General features: G+C 42.3%; 1 protein-coding gene across 4 annotated transcripts in view; it reads right to left on the bottom strand.

The window, feature by feature from the left end:
• The window catches only part of CAST (calpastatin), a 137,310-nt gene extending 125,670 nt beyond the window's left edge, over nucleotides 1-11,640 (bottom strand). Inside the window, exons 1-2 of one of the 4 annotated variants that reach the window (XM_037801312.1) lie at nucleotides 11,185-11,640; nucleotides 1,578-1,640 (exon numbers count right to left, since the gene is read on the bottom strand). In XM_037801312.1, the coding sequence (XP_037657240.1) occupies nucleotides 1,578-1,640; nucleotides 11,185-11,259 (138 nt within the window). In that variant the 5' untranslated portion in view covers nucleotides 11,260-11,640. Of the gene's footprint in view, nucleotides 1-1,577; nucleotides 1,641-10,492; nucleotides 10,806-11,184 lie in introns of those variants that run through there. The other 3 variants (XM_037801309.1, XM_037801311.1, XM_037801310.1) reach the window with 3 other exon arrangements.
• Between the last annotated feature and the right edge of the window lie 3,742 nt (nucleotides 11,641-15,382).

Below are 15,382 nucleotides of genomic sequence, written 5' to 3'. Positions count from 1 at the left end.
ACAGAAACTATGGTAGAAAGTTGAGGAGTAACCCTTAGCATATGTGCTGGTTTGGATTTACTACGTCCCCCAAAATGCCATGTCCCTTAATGCAATCTTGTGGGGGCAGATGTATTAGTATTGATTAGGTTGGAATCCTTTGATTGAGTGTTTCCATGGAGATGTGACTCAATCAACTGTGAGTGAACATTTGGTTGCATCATTTCCATGGAGATATGGACCCCACTCATACAAGGTGGGTCTTGATTTAATCGCTGGGGCCCTATAAAAAAGTTCACAAACAGAAGGACCTCAGAGCAACTAAGAGTGACATTTTGGAGAGCAGCTGCAGCCAAGAGAAGCATTTAGACGATGGCCATTGAAAGTAGACTTTTGCTACTTCAGGGTTTGCCTAGGAGAAGCTAAGAGAATACCCCCAGATGTCCAGAGAGAAAAGTCCCAGGAGAAAGTCATTTTGAAACACAACCTGGGAGCAAAGGAAGAAGATGCCAGCCACATGCCTTCCCAGACAACAGAGGTATTCTAGACACCATTGGCCACTCTTCTGTGAAGGTACCCTGTTGTTGATGCCTTAGCTTGGACGCTTTTATGGCCTTAAGACTGTAACTTTGTAACCAAATAAACGCCTTTTATAAAAGCCAATCCATTTCTGGTATTTTGCATAACAGCAGCATTAGCAAACCAGAACAGCATAGAATACAGAGCGTATTCTAACCATAACTGTCATCTTGCATTTTGAATACCTTGAAAATGCATAAAATTACCAGGAAGAACAACTAAATTTCTGAAAGCATCTGTTTAATGTTGATGATACAAGAAAAATAAAATTATCACTTTATACTTCCTAAATTTCCACACACCTTTCAGTACCTGGCTATATGAACTATACAAGTTGGATATGGCACAATTTCTTTTGAATGAAGATGCATATATCTATTGTGATTTAAAATGTAAAAGGCAGCAAAAGGGAGGCAAGTCCAGCACACCACTGAAGGATAACACTTTCACATGACCTTTCCATAGATAAGTAGGCCAGTATTGACTGGGTACATAATGGTGCATCATCCAGTGAAAGGGGAAATTCACAGGCTCAAAGAAAACACATTTCAGAGTGGGAAGATCTGATTTTACTAGTATTTCTAAATAAAAATAGCTCTTTCTCTCATCCTTTTGTTTATGAACCTGAAAGACTGGATGACCTAAGCCATCGCTGTCCTCCTTTCACAGCCCACTTTCATGAAAAAAGATTTCCTTTTCCATGACAGCATTTGCTTTCCCCTTCTATAGTTGCCATGTTCACCAACAAAACAATGAAGATTCACTGATTCCCAGGCGAAATACACCCCAAAGAGCAGAGTTCTATTTCTAAAAGGAACTATTTCTAAAGTTCCTCTCCTATGAACTCTTGATTATTTATTTTTAATGATTTCCACTTATATTCTTGAATCATATCTTAGTTAAAATTAAATTTGCCAATATTCTAGCAGGAGTTCTTTGCTATTTCATTATTTACTGTTTCAAGACAGACTTCACAATTCAAAAGCAAGAGAAAATGAAAACAGTATTGTGGAAATTACCTCATCTGATCCTTTCTTTTCTCCAGTTTTGGAAGGCAATCCACTGTTCTTTTCACTGACATGCTATAAAGGTGCAAAAGAAAAAAAAAGATAATGTTTACTAGAGGAAGGTGATACAAGATAACATAATAGTGACTTTAATCCTCAAAGGCTAAACAGGGACCCCTTTAATCTTCCTCCTGAGAATGTGGGTAATTCTGCAACGTAGGTGGCTTTCAAAAATCAAGGGCAGCTATAGACATTCATTTGGGATCTAGAAAGTTAGTCTATAATTAACCAGATGCAGATCTTATGGTGATGCCAAAGGGTGGCATCTCCTACAAAGTGTCTCATGGAATTTTAAAGTCCAAATTGCCATCGTGGCAGACATCTGGTTCATCACGGAGATTAGATCTCTAAAAACTGTGTTGAGCCTGAAGCCATCCTTAAGCCTCACTTGAGTACAGATCCAAAAGAGAAGCACAGCCTTCCAAGTCACCCATCACTTCCCATGGCTTCTGGGAATTCCCTAGAGTTCTTCTACTGGAGTATTCACCAATGTTGAAAGACACACCCTGAAGGGGCAGGCCAAACCTGCAACTTTTATTTATTATGGATTTAGGATTTCATTCTAGAAACAAAATTATTTTTCTTACTGGAATGTGGGGGATGAATGCAAGTATTTTTATGTGGTACATATAAGCTTTGAGACGCTTACATACTCATTTCTTTTGATGCTGATAAGATAAAATAAACCATAAGTTTCTCTGCAGTTTTTAAGAAAAGATTTTAAAATGTATATGTTCTTAAAAGAGGGGGTGGTTAAAAAGAATTATTTCACTTCTTGCATGTTGTGGGACATACAAGAAAGAGGAATAAAGGAGCCTAAATATTAGAAAATAATAGCACACTATTGGTTCAATTCTGACCACCCTCAATTAAACCAAAATTTGAAAAACTGTTATGTTCCCTAGAGCAGAATCACAATCTGGATATGTAGCTCAATGAAATTTTTTTACTTAAGAAGAATGATTATAATGGTAGTAACAATACTAATTTACATTCTTTTTTATTACTTGCAAGGCACTTTCATATATATTCTTATTTGATACAAAAAAAGAAGATGCAAGAAACTAAGAATAAGAGTCATTTGGTGTTTTGCACAAGGATACGTAAGTACCAAATAGGAAAAGGTCACAAAGCAGGTTTTCTTACTTAAAATCTGTTTGCCATTATACTATGCTAAACAGGATAAGATAATATTCCTTTGAATCATATCAACAGATATGCTAGTAAAAAAAAACGGCCAAGTAATACCAGCACATGGCTGAAACCTTTCCTTAATAGTTTTTTGTATGAAAAATTAGCAAGAAATCACTTTCAAGAATGGACAATTTTTCCAAAAAGAAATAATGTTATGGATTAGTAAGTAGAATGCATAGAAAAGCAGCCAGGCTGTAATACCTTGGTGAAGAAAACCCTCTAAAAGACTTATTTTAAGATATTATTCTATCTAGACGTCCTAATTTTTCCATAATTAATGATTCTTTGAAAAAAAAGGGAAACATTTTAAACAATTTATATACATATATGATAATGGAAATACTAGAGTAATCATCTTGCATTACTGTTTTCAATATTTCACAGATTAAAGGAGGTGAGGATCTGAAAGGTCTGAAAGGTGAAGTCCTCCCAGTCACTCCACTCAGGATTATAGTCTGGGAGCCAGAGACTGGGGGATAATTTAAATCTCGTAAAAAGCTAGCTGGGATCTTGTGATTCTCATCAAGAAAATCTCAGTCCAGGGCTCTAAAATGGAGAAACAAAACAAAACAGCCAACAAAACCTTCTAATCTAAATTATTAAATTCATCACACACAGAATACCTATGTAATCCATCCTGAGCTAGCCGCTGGGGAGGAGCTGAGGCCAGAAGGAGCGGGATCTCAGCCCTCAAGCAGTGAAAAATGTCACTGGGAGAGGCAAAGCCTCAGAGCACAGAAAACAACACAGGAGCTCAGATGAGGGACAGGGTCAAAGAAAAAAAAATGAGAGAAGGTTGTCCTGTCATCCTTCATAAAGCAAAAATTTTCTAAACTGTTTCACCCACTAGCATTATCACGTATTTGGCAGGTACAGCTGTCCTTTATCCTAGTTCTATGACAGGGCATTTATATGCTTAAAACCTTCTGCCATAGCAAAACCATAAACCTGTCAGGAAATCAGCAAAAACTAGAAGCAATAAGGCTTGGAGGCTGAGCTCTCATGTGGTTCAAGACTTATGTGATTGATCGCTAGGCTTGGGCTTTAGAGCATTTGGGCGCCTTTCCTATAGTTAGTTACCGGGACACACAGAGATACATAGACAGACAAAGGTATATGTCAAAATCAAGCAAACTTCTACACATATTAAAAAAGAGACAAGGCAGAGAAACCGAGCTTTTGCAAGTCCTAGTCCAGCTGTGAAAGCATTTCCAAATGCTAGTGTGCTTCTGCAATGATGTTTGCTTTAATTAAAAAACAAAACAAAACAAACAAAACAAAACAAAACAAAACAGGTAAAGGTATGGAGTCTTTTAGAAGGTACAAAAATGTTTCAAAATTAGATTGTGGTGATGATTGCACCACCCTGTGAATATACTAAAAAACACTGAATAGTGCACTTTAAATAGGTAAATTTTACAGTATGCGAATTACATCTCAATAAAGCTGTTTAAAAACATAGTAAATATTATCTGAAAATAACCTGACAAATTTCCTTCCCCAACTTGAAGACAAGGTCATACAGATCAATATTTACATGCCCAGGGAGAGCTGTAGCAAAATCATGAAGCAATAAAAAGTTATCTCGGTGCCCTGTGGACTTTCCTAGTGCAAGCAGCTCACTTCTTTCTCACCACCATTTTATATACTCAGAAAGGTTTGGTTCTGGGGGTCTCCTGAGTATCAGAAAAACACCTCTGGCTGACAGTGGATCCCATCCCTCCTGGGGGTCACAATCACCTGGGGTGCTTTAAGAAACACACACGCCAGGGCCCCAACCATGGGATTTAGATTCAGGTTACCTGGAGTGGGCCTGGGCATACATATGCATATGTGTATGTATGTGTGTGTGTGTGTGTGTGTTATATTTAATTCCCCTGATGATTCTAATGCGTAGCCAGGGTTGGGAACCACTGCTTTTGTGGGGGGATTTGTGGGCACCATCACAGGAAGTGGAAGTTTACACTCTTCAAACCACCCCACTGAGAGGCACCCACGGGGAGGTTTCCAAGTCAGGCAGGCTGGTGCAGCTCTGGGGCCCTCCTGAGTAAAGTCCAGTTGCTCAATAAAGGGGCACCGTGCCTTGTGTTTACATCAGTGTTTTCTGACTAATTCTGAGTCTTACCCTATTAATGACATATGCTATCTTTGTATCTGTACATTAGTATCTATTTTATAGTAAAGCAAACAAATCAGCACTTTACTATATATTGTCTTACTTATTGCTTCATAAACATGTATCTTGCCTTCCCAACTAGACAGCAAATTGTATTCTTTTTTAGTCATGCAGAAGCAGCATGAAAAATAATTCTTGGCCGAATGACTGCATTTCCACAAACCTCTAAATGTTTCCTGAGACGCACTTCTGCTCTTTTCAGATCAGTAGACTAGATAAAAAAGAAAGAGGCTGAAAAATTAAGAGCTTGAAAGAATAAGAGACAATGTTCAAATTGGTATTTCCTATGAAATCCCTTGAAATCCACTGTTGTATGTATTCTACTTGATAAAACAGTATCCTGATTTCAAGAGACTGTTTAGCAAATAAGCAGAAAGAACTAGACATAAAGCCGGTTTTGCTTCTAAGCAGTCTCCCTGGGAGCAGGTCCTGGACCTGTCTGCCCTCAGGTTGACTCCTTGGTTGTCCCTGCTCTCTTCCCTGTCAGTGTGGCAGGGAGTCTTTGGGCTGCATTTCTCAGGCTCCTGTGACGGATGGCCACAATGGAGGCACTGGAGAAGACCGGAGGTACTTCCTGCTCCTCTCTGTCCCTGGAAGCCTCTTGGTACCAACTCCTGCAGAACAGGCCCAGCTGTGGTTCCAGTTTTCACAGGGTGACCTGGTACCAGGGCTCCTCCCTGTCCCCACAGCACAGAGATGGTAGCACTGCCTGCAACTTCTAGTCTCTGCATTGCTTCACCCACCCTTTTGGCTTCCCAGGCTCCTGTTACCTGCATACGCAACTCTTGGCATTATATTCCTTTTAGTTTTAAATACTCAGAGTGGTTTCTGTCTCATGGTTGACCCTGACTGACAGTCTGATGAGGCAGAAGGAGCTTGGGTTTGGACACCTATTGGGGCCTTATGCAAATAAGTTAACCTTTCAGATTTCTCCTTGTAAAATGGGTCTAATCTACCTAACCCAGGGGCCGGCATATTTCTGAAACGTGCTGCTGTTAACGAGGTGCCTAGTTCATTGCCTAGTTCCTCACAAGAACAGAGTTTTTCACTCCCTTCTTTTTCTCTAGCATCTATCTGATTGTGGTAAATTATGAAACAGTAATATGAATATAGAATTAAGCAAAGGTGTGAACGTTTCATTTTCTAAGGCTGTAAACATTACAGCAGAATAATTTAGTTTTTTTCTTTCCTTATAGTACAAAGGAACCAGGTCCATCTCATAAGTTTTTGCTTAGTACTTTGACATTCTCATAACTGAGTATATTAGCCTTACATCTCCGTATTATAGCTGAGAAAATAAAGTACACATGTGATAAAGAATTCATTTTGCACACAATCTACAGCAAGTTGATCACAGAGATGACTTAACATTGACAGCTCCCATGCTTTAAAATAGTTTGGAAGGGTATGTGTGTGGGTGTCTTGGTGGAGGTAGGGATTTGGATAGAAAAACAAGATTGGTGAAATGTTCATCATCATTGAAGCCAGGCAATGGGTACACGGGTTGCTCATTGTACTATTCTCTCTTCTTTGTACATATAATTTCCCTAAGAAAAAATTTAAACATTTTTATAATCCCCTTTACCTTAAGAGTATGTGTCTCCCTTGTGTCATCCAAGGGCAATATCCTAGAGATTTTACTCCCAATAATGAAAACTTCAAACACATGTAGAAGGCTAATGTGAGAGGCAGAAATTAATTATAAAAAGAAAATCAGTGAATGTCTTCTATATGCTGTGGGGAGGATGATTATTAAAGAAATGTAAGAAAACGGAGGTCCTGGCTTTCAGTACACGGTACCTTTATGTCCCTCTAAAAACACTTGCTATCAAATTGTAAATTTATAAGCATGACCTTCTTTGGGATTCTCGGATAAAAGAGGATACATATTAAGGCTTAACTACATAGGTATACTTTTTCAATCCCTATGTTTTGCTGAATCCCAAGTTGGATTTTTTTTTAACTAACATTTTAAGATTCTGGTGAACATCCTGAAGCAGTGCTGTAAAGGTACAGGCTCTTTTTAAGTCCAGTTTTCAAGAGTAGGTGTTATTGTCTAATACCCAGAGTTTAGCTTCTGGGATCCACCTGCAGTGAGGCTTTTTGAGTTTTCGTGAAGTCAAGGGAGGTGGCATGAGAATTTAAACGGTTATATTGTAGCTATTGTAGTAGCCACTAGGGTATAATTGTGGTTTCTCTATGAAAACTGTGAGAGGAGGCCAGGCATGGACCATCTGCATAAGTTTTATATCTACAGCAATCTGCACAAAACTGGACACATAGTAGGCAGACAATAAACCTCTGCAAACATCTTTGGCCTTTACCAACTCACTCTATGTTCTATGAGTTCTCTTTGTTTACTCACACCACCAAGAATCATCTACAGTCAAAATGAATTCCATACATTTTCAGGAAACTCTAACTACGCACCCCTTTCCTTCTATATTAACTGATTTGCCCATCTGAAGAGGCAGCCTACATAAACAGTGTTTGTTGATGGAGTTTTTTTTGCATTTTTCTTAACTGGAAGACACCTCCTTGATACACTTAAAAAAAAAATTTAATAGTAGCCATAAAGCTTTTTGGATAAGTTTTCATGAAAATAAAATGAAACAACTTGAAGGACAGAATTTTAGAATCATATGAATAGGATCGTCACCTTAAACACACCTTAAAGGAATATAACGTAATACGATGGCCTGTGTAGGGCTTTCATGTATTCCACTGGGACAACTTACTCAGAACTAATTACCCACCCATCCACACTGGAATCACATATGACTACCCACGGCTTCCACCCTGGAGAGCAACCATTCCTTAAAAAGCACTTGTAGAGTATAATTAACTTTCCGGGACTGTCAAACTGATTAAAGAATAATAAAATCAGGTGTTACTCTCGAGTTAAAAAGCACTTCTACAATGGGGAGCAAACCAACTCAGGAATTGCCAACTAAAAGACGGTTGTGAACTGAACTTCACACTCCCACCACCCTACATCTGCGCCCTTTGTGCAGAACCTATACTTTCACATTCCTTACTCCTAAAACTCCCTGGAACCAAGTGGCCTGGACTGCCAGGGAAGGCTTGTGACACTCTTCCCAGGCTGACCACAATGATTGGACCTCCCAGATGACGGGGCACCTTGATCATGCTGCCACTGGGCCCACAGGTCTAATTAGGCTAGGAAACCTTTAATTAACTTGGCTTAAACGAATCACCTTATGATTTGGAAATGGGATTATAGGTTTAAACCAAATTTTATACTCTTTCATGCTTCACCATTAAGACACTCACCAGATGTTTTAAATTTAGCTTTTTAAAGTTTGGTTTTTTTCTACATGATTGCACAATCCTTCAGAAGAAAAGATCAATAGCATTGATAGTATTTAATGTGGAAATAGACATTGCAATGTTTCACTGACTAACTTATGGGTGGCACTCCCTTGAACAAATTTTAGATGCATCTTTTAATTACTTTAGTTTAGTCTTCCTGAATTTTTAAAAGTTAGGTCATTCACAATCTTTTACAGTATTTAAAAGATTCTACAAAAGATTTTAATTATAGGATTTACACATATTCTGATATACATACACACCTACATATATTACAAATTGGCTTCAGGGACCTTTAGGATATTTATAGGTGGGCTTTTGGGGGATTTCTGAACTCTCTAAAGCTATGTGGGAAATTGTGTGCATGTGAGTGTGTGTTTTATTGTGGGAAGATGGATCATAACTTTCATTTGATTCTTAAAATGGTTCTGTGAGCAACCTTCCCCCAAAAGTTTAAGAACCCATGATCTAGAGCTGTTTTGTCTATTACTATAGTCACTGCCACTTCTGGCTATGAGCACTTGAAATGTGGCAAGTCCGAATTGAGATGTGATGTAAATGTAAAATACACACTGGAATTTGAAAAACACAAAAAAAAAAGAATGTAAAATATCTCAATAGTTTCTACGTTGATTACTCGTTAAAATAATGTTTGGGACATACGGGTCAAATAAAACTTAATATTAGCATATTTCATTTGTTTCTCTTTGCTTTTGTTAAATTACGTATGTGGCTCCCACTATATTTCTATCAGGCAGCACTGGTTTGGGAAAAGTCAGAGCTGCCAAGTTCGATTACAAGCATGTTGTTGATTCTAGGAGCTTCCCACTAGCAAAAATAGTCCCCAAACTGGATTCTAAAACAGAGGTTTTAGCAAAAATGACAATGTATGAACTTAAAACAGAGGTTTAAATTATTTCATCCAAATAGCCCAGCCTAATTTCCTTCAGAAAACCATGAATTTGGGAGATGTGTGATGTCAACTCTGTACCACAGCCATCCATATTTGCAGATAATTCACATGATACATTTTGGTAAGAACCCTAGGGCAAAAATAGGCTACTCAAAAAAAATGTCCACATAGAAGGGTATATGTGTCTGGCACCTTGGATTCATGAATCTAATTAGTCCTCACCAACCCTTGTGGTGTGTATTATCAACCCCATTTTACAGATGTGGAAACAGGTTCAAAAGGTTGCCCTTGGAGAACAAAAACTGTCTTGTTCTCCACTGTGTACTTGGAACCTACACAAGTGCCGGCCACAATGACCACTGACTGATCAGTGACAGTTTCCTGATTCTAATGGAAGGTTTTCTAGCTCCAAAGAATGTCTGGTTACAACCTTACTTTTCCCAATACCATACACTGAGAGAGATGTGTACCTATTTAATTTTTTGAAATTCTCACCATAAATCAATGGAATATAAATATTTTGACTCCCTCTATCAACAAAACTTTGGTGTATTTTTTCTTTTTCTTTTGCAAAGCAATCTAATGTAAAATCATGCTTCCTGATTCCAAAACACTGCAAGTGTCAGCTTGACTCCACAGACATTCAGTGCACTAAACAAATGGAATATCTTTGTCCCTCATCCAAAGTAACAAAGTGCCCAGCATCTCCCTCTCCCTGTCTCCCTCTCCCTTCCCACTCCCAAGAATCTTGATCTCAGCTGCCTTTGCAACTTGGGTTTCCTATTTTCTTCTTTCTCCACTTCAGAGCTGCCTTGCCTCCTCTGAATTGGAGAATGCACGCCCAACAACCTTCCTCTGAAAATGCTGACCCTAACTCGGAGGTTAAAAATAAACCCTACATCTGAGCTCTTGAGAGCTGCGAGCTGCGTGAGAGTTTGTCCAGGAATCCGTGTCCAGGGGTGGAGTTCCTCCAGCTCCAATTCCTGTTCCGTTCAACTTGGGAGCACGAGCTGAGCTTGGTGCATCTGCTCGCACCGACTCGCACGCCCGGGCGCGCTCGCACTCACATACCTGAGAAGGGTGAGTCTCCGGCCTCTCGGGTAGCCTAACCTGAAAGTCTGCGAGGAAGTCGCACCCCGTCCCCACCCTTTCCCAGCCAAGCCCTGGGCAATACCTCGTCCTCTCGCCCAGAATGGCAGAGTACATACACTCCCTTCCCGTTCCTGTCCAGACAAAACCGCTCCCATTTACCGTCTTGTACCACCAGCTTGCGAATGCCATGGTAACAACTGGTTCGTTCCGGAGACGCGAAGCAAAGGACCCGGCGAGGCACGCGGTGCCGTGCGGTGCGGAGGGCGCGGAGCACACAACTCCGCGGGTGCCGGACCTGGCTGACAGTGAGTTGAACTGGCCTGGCAGCTGCCAGGTGGGCGGGCACCGGGGGCGGGGCCCGACACAGGCCCCGCCCCGGGCAAGTTGGCCCCACCCCACCCGTTTTGGCTCCGGGAAGGTCCTGGAGAAGTCTTACTTCTACAGGCAGCCACGCCCTGCAGCCAGAACTTTACGCGGAAGAGAGGATCCCCACCCCTGTCCAGTTAAATGACCCCACCCACTCCGGGGGGATCCCAAATGAAGTTTATTGCCCTTTTATCACCATCCACTTTGTACCCTTGTCTCACCAGCTAACTTTTCCTGCTGCTGGCCCCGCTTCTCCGGCCGTACCACGCCCAGGACGCTTGGCCCAGGCCCAGGCAACTCCCGCCACCTTCGGCCCCAGTCCGGCGGCAGGCGCTGAGCCCCGAGCCCTTCCCCTGCTCGGGAGGGGGCGCACGGGGCCCCAGGGCAGGCAGGCCCGGCACCGCCCAGAGGAGGCAGCTCGCGGCTCCGGGACTCGGATCCTCCCCAGCGCCCCGCTCCGCGGCTCCGTGGAGAGCGCCACTCACCTCCTGGGTGCGCCGAGCCGCCGCGGCGCGCCGGGGCCGCGGGGAGGCGGCGGGCTTCTGGCCAGGCTGGGACATAGCGAGGCCGCAGCGGGCGCTGCCCGGGAGGGCGCCGCGGAAACTGGAAGGGAGGTCCGAGCGGGGAGCGCTGGAGGGAAGGAGCGGAGCCAGGGGCCAGCGAACGCGCCTGGGAGGCAGCTTTTCCGACCCAGCCGCGAGCCCGCGCGGGGGCTCGCCCTCGCCAGGCAGGGCCCTCCCCTTCCTGCCGGAGGGTGGCTATGGCCTCCGCTGCAGCGGTCCAGCCCTCCAGGTTAGAAACTTAACACCCTCTGCCCCGTGTCCTCACCCATTGACCCTCCCTACACCACAGGACTGCTGGATTCCCCTGAGTCAGAGAGAGGAGGGGCTGGAGGTCGGGGGGTTCCTCCGTCGTGCCAGACTTGGAGTTGTGCAATGGAAGAGCCGGACCCGGGCGTGGCCGGTCTACGCCTCAACCTTACCCCCTAAGAATCTCGAGAATTAGACACCTTTTATGCCTTCTGCCCAGCTTCAACTGAGAGAATTTACCAACGCAAATCTGGCTCACGCCTGTACTGTCTGGATAAGGAAGTGGATAACAAAAACAAATTTGCGTGTGTGCGCGTGCGCCTGTGTATATTTTGTCATTTTACTTTGGGCGATTTAGAAAAAGTTTAATAACATTTCATGGGGCTAAGTTCGTAGATTCCAACCCAAACCGGAGAACAGTCCCCAACTTAATTTTCCCTATAGCCTTTCTGGAGTCTGGCGGGTTTTGTTTCTGAGGCTGGATTGCTTTTGTCTTTGGCTCATCTTAAACAGCACTTCCTGATTTGGGGCTGGAAGTGAAATTTAACAAGTCTGACTGGAAAAGAAAACGTTCATCTGGAGAGATAGTCAGCTTGCCGTTGTTGCTGATTCGTGATCATACCTGACAGAAAAACCTGTTTCTCTGCAAAGGCATTGTCACTTTGGGTCTCTGTTTTAGACAGTTAAAGAGAGAGAGGGGCCAGATTATAAGGAAAGATTTGTCATGCTATATGCAACTTGACAGATACGAATTTTTGCATGCCCCCCTACTCCCTCATTTTTAGGAGTACTGACTTACCTTTCCTCAATTAGGGAGAGGCTAGCATCATTCTTAATGGGGATGATTTAAATGCATTTCATCTTAAGGGGTTCTATTTATTATCTATGTATCCAGTATTCCCAATAAAACAAGCTGCAGTGCAGGAATTTATTCATAAAAACAAAACAGCTTGGAAATGGAGGATATGATTATCCATTCAGGAAGAGCTGAATGATAGCATCAATTATATTCAGAAAGGGGAAAATGTCATATCTGGAAGAAAAGAAAAAGCTTTTGTGATTGTGACCAAAATCATTACAGTAATTTAAATAAACAGAAAAACTACAGAGGTGAGGTGACAGGCAGGGATCTCTTTCCTGGAACTGGGACCGTTTCCTTTCTAGGGAGCCTAGAAGTCCTATATTCAGGTTTTAGATCCTTCTGGTACATTATTCTAACTCTGGAAGAAGAAGAGTTCCCATTGACTTCAAGTCATTAAAGTTTGAGGTATTTTCCAACAGAATGTTTAAAACTGACCTTAAATTAGTTAAGAGCCTTCTATGTAAAGCGCTATGAAAGGAATTGCAGGGGCAGAGATATAAAGATGAAGAATATACATTCCTCTGCCCCCCATGGACTTAAGTTTAGTGGAGTGATACAGCGTTTGTAACACATGATCATTTGGGTGACATTCAAAGACACATATTGTGTGAATAAGTACAAATGTGCATTGGGATTTTAGGGGTCCATGGGTTTTGCTGACTATAGGAAGGGAAAGAAAGGCTTGGGTGGGCTGGCAGGATGGTAAGATGTGAACAGAAGGAAAAAGGGTGGGGCTGTTCAGGAGATAAAGAGGAATCAACTTCCTGGCCAAAGCTGAGGATCCATGTTCAGGAGTTATCAATCCATTCACTATCCTGTTATTTATTGAGCAGCTACACTGTGCTAAGCGATACAGTAGATACCAAAGTCTATAAGAGACCTTGGCCTTTGGGATTTGCTTAAGGGTTTGAACTAATATAAGCAGAACATCTATGGGCTAAACACTGTTTCATGACTATGAGTTAAGAAGAATTTGAAAGAAGTTTAAGAAAAGGGTGATGTTTTCACTTTCTTTTCTAGTCAGTGAGGAGTTATTGTAACTCTGATACCATGATCAGAATTTTGGGGACATTGGGAAGAGCATTTCAATAATATAGGGTGACTTTTGCTTCGTACCATGTGCACATATTATAAGCATGTGTGAAATGTGTCAGGCTCTGAGGTACCAGGGACCACCCACACACAACAACCTTGCAGTCCCATAGGAAAGACAGTCAAGTAAATCCATGAAAATGTGACTAAAGGGATAAGGGCAGCAGCAGGCAGGCAGAGGGATTCTGAGAGTGCTATAGGGTCCTGAGGAGCCACTTCTCCCCCAGATGGAGGGGTGGGTGGGCTGGGAAGAGGGGAGAAACTCATGGGCTGCTTCCTTCCCCCATGTCTGACCCAAGTGAGTTGAAGCCCCCTCCTAGTAATCTCCACATTTTATCCCCTCTGCCCCTGCATGTGTTCAGGAACTCATCACTCCTCACTCCTCATCAGAAAATATGTATAGAATGAAAGAAAAAAAGGCAGGATGGAGTCCAGAGCAGGAGGAGCCAGTGGAGCCTGAGAAGGAGCAGGCAGGAGGGCTAAAGGAAGGTAGGGGTAAAGTGGTGTCAGAGGCCAAGGAAGATGGCAGCTAAAAGCAAGGGATGGTCACCAAAAGGTGGAGTCAAATCATGTGTGAAGAGTGTATGTCTGATCTGGTAACCTAGGCACAGGTAATACGGAGGAGGCAAAATTTCTTCTGAAGTTATCACAGGTTGTTGTTTTTTTTTAATATTATTTTGTTCTTTTGTTGTTTGATTGCTTTTTGGCTATTTAGAAAAGTTTAATAATGTTTTAATAATATTCCCTCCTGTTTGGTAGAAATTTCTAGTCACACTACCACACAGCTTGATGGGAAAAGCTGGACCTTTTGATTGATATTCATGTGCCCTCCAATCCCACTAAAACTAACCTGTCCCATCACCATCTCCTCTCAGCCAAGTTTGCTGCCTTCCTTAGTTTCATTTTCCATAGTAAACAAGGAAATAAGAAATCTTTAAAATAGGGAAAGGCTAGAAGACTCTCAGTGACTTCTTTCCCGGGTATCAAGCATTTATTTCAATAGGAGCTTCATGCTTCTATCTGTTGAGTTATCCAAAAGAATGGTTTCAATAGTAAAATTTTGGCATATAGGAGAGGAAGTTGTGCTAGCCAGTTAGAGTACATGTTTAGAGCACGAGAGCCTTGGCCTTGCTTCTCAGATCACATGGGGTTTGGCCATGGATGGCAGATACAGTGAGGGAGAAAGAATGGAACTGAAGGACAGAGGGACAGAGGAAGAAAAGAAAGAAAAGAGACTATAAATAGCATATGAAGTAGTTCTTAACTTCCACGGCTACCAAGCAAGAAAATAGTCACACAATACCTATAGCTAGGTTTTATCTCTCATCCCTTGCAACCCTCTTCCCTCCTGATAGTATATCACCTGCAAAGTACTTTCAGGCCTTGGTCTTCAGCATGACAAGATTTCCTGCTTGTCTCTGTGGACCAAAGAGGACTGAGATCCTATCTCATGGTCGGAGGTTTATTAGGGAGTACTCTGGAAAGGGAAAGGAAGGAATGGGCAAAGGGAGAAGTTGAGCTGGGATGTGGACCCACCGGAAGCCTCAGGCAACCCTGCAGGGAGTTGTGACTCTGGGATGACTTTCAGAGTTGGTCCTCAGGTTGGCTGGGCCTTCGTATCCCTGCATCAGCCATTGGATGTGGTTGATGCTGGACGGGGTAGTGACCTTAGGAGAGGTAACTCTCATACTGTGGCAATCCCCAAAGGGGGCTGACAGATGAGGGCTGTCTGCTGGCCGCACTACCAGCAGCTGGGGTAAGGGATCCTTTATTTCTGAGGAGACCCGTGTGGCTTATCACTTCTGCTAAACTCCTCAATGTTATATAATACCATAAAACTTTGCAAATAGAATGGAAAAGGGAATAAATACTGCAAAAGCATTCTGTCAAATTGCTATATTACAGAACATTAAATTTGAA

Source organism: Choloepus didactylus, chromosome 13 (genome assembly GCF_015220235.1).
Source record: "Choloepus didactylus isolate mChoDid1 chromosome 13, mChoDid1.pri, whole genome shotgun sequence".
Taxonomy (NCBI): Eukaryota; Metazoa; Chordata; class Mammalia; order Pilosa; family Megalonychidae; genus Choloepus; species Choloepus didactylus.
The sequence above is the reverse complement of the archived record's forward strand: the minus strand, read 5'-3'. Positions and strand labels throughout refer to the sequence as shown.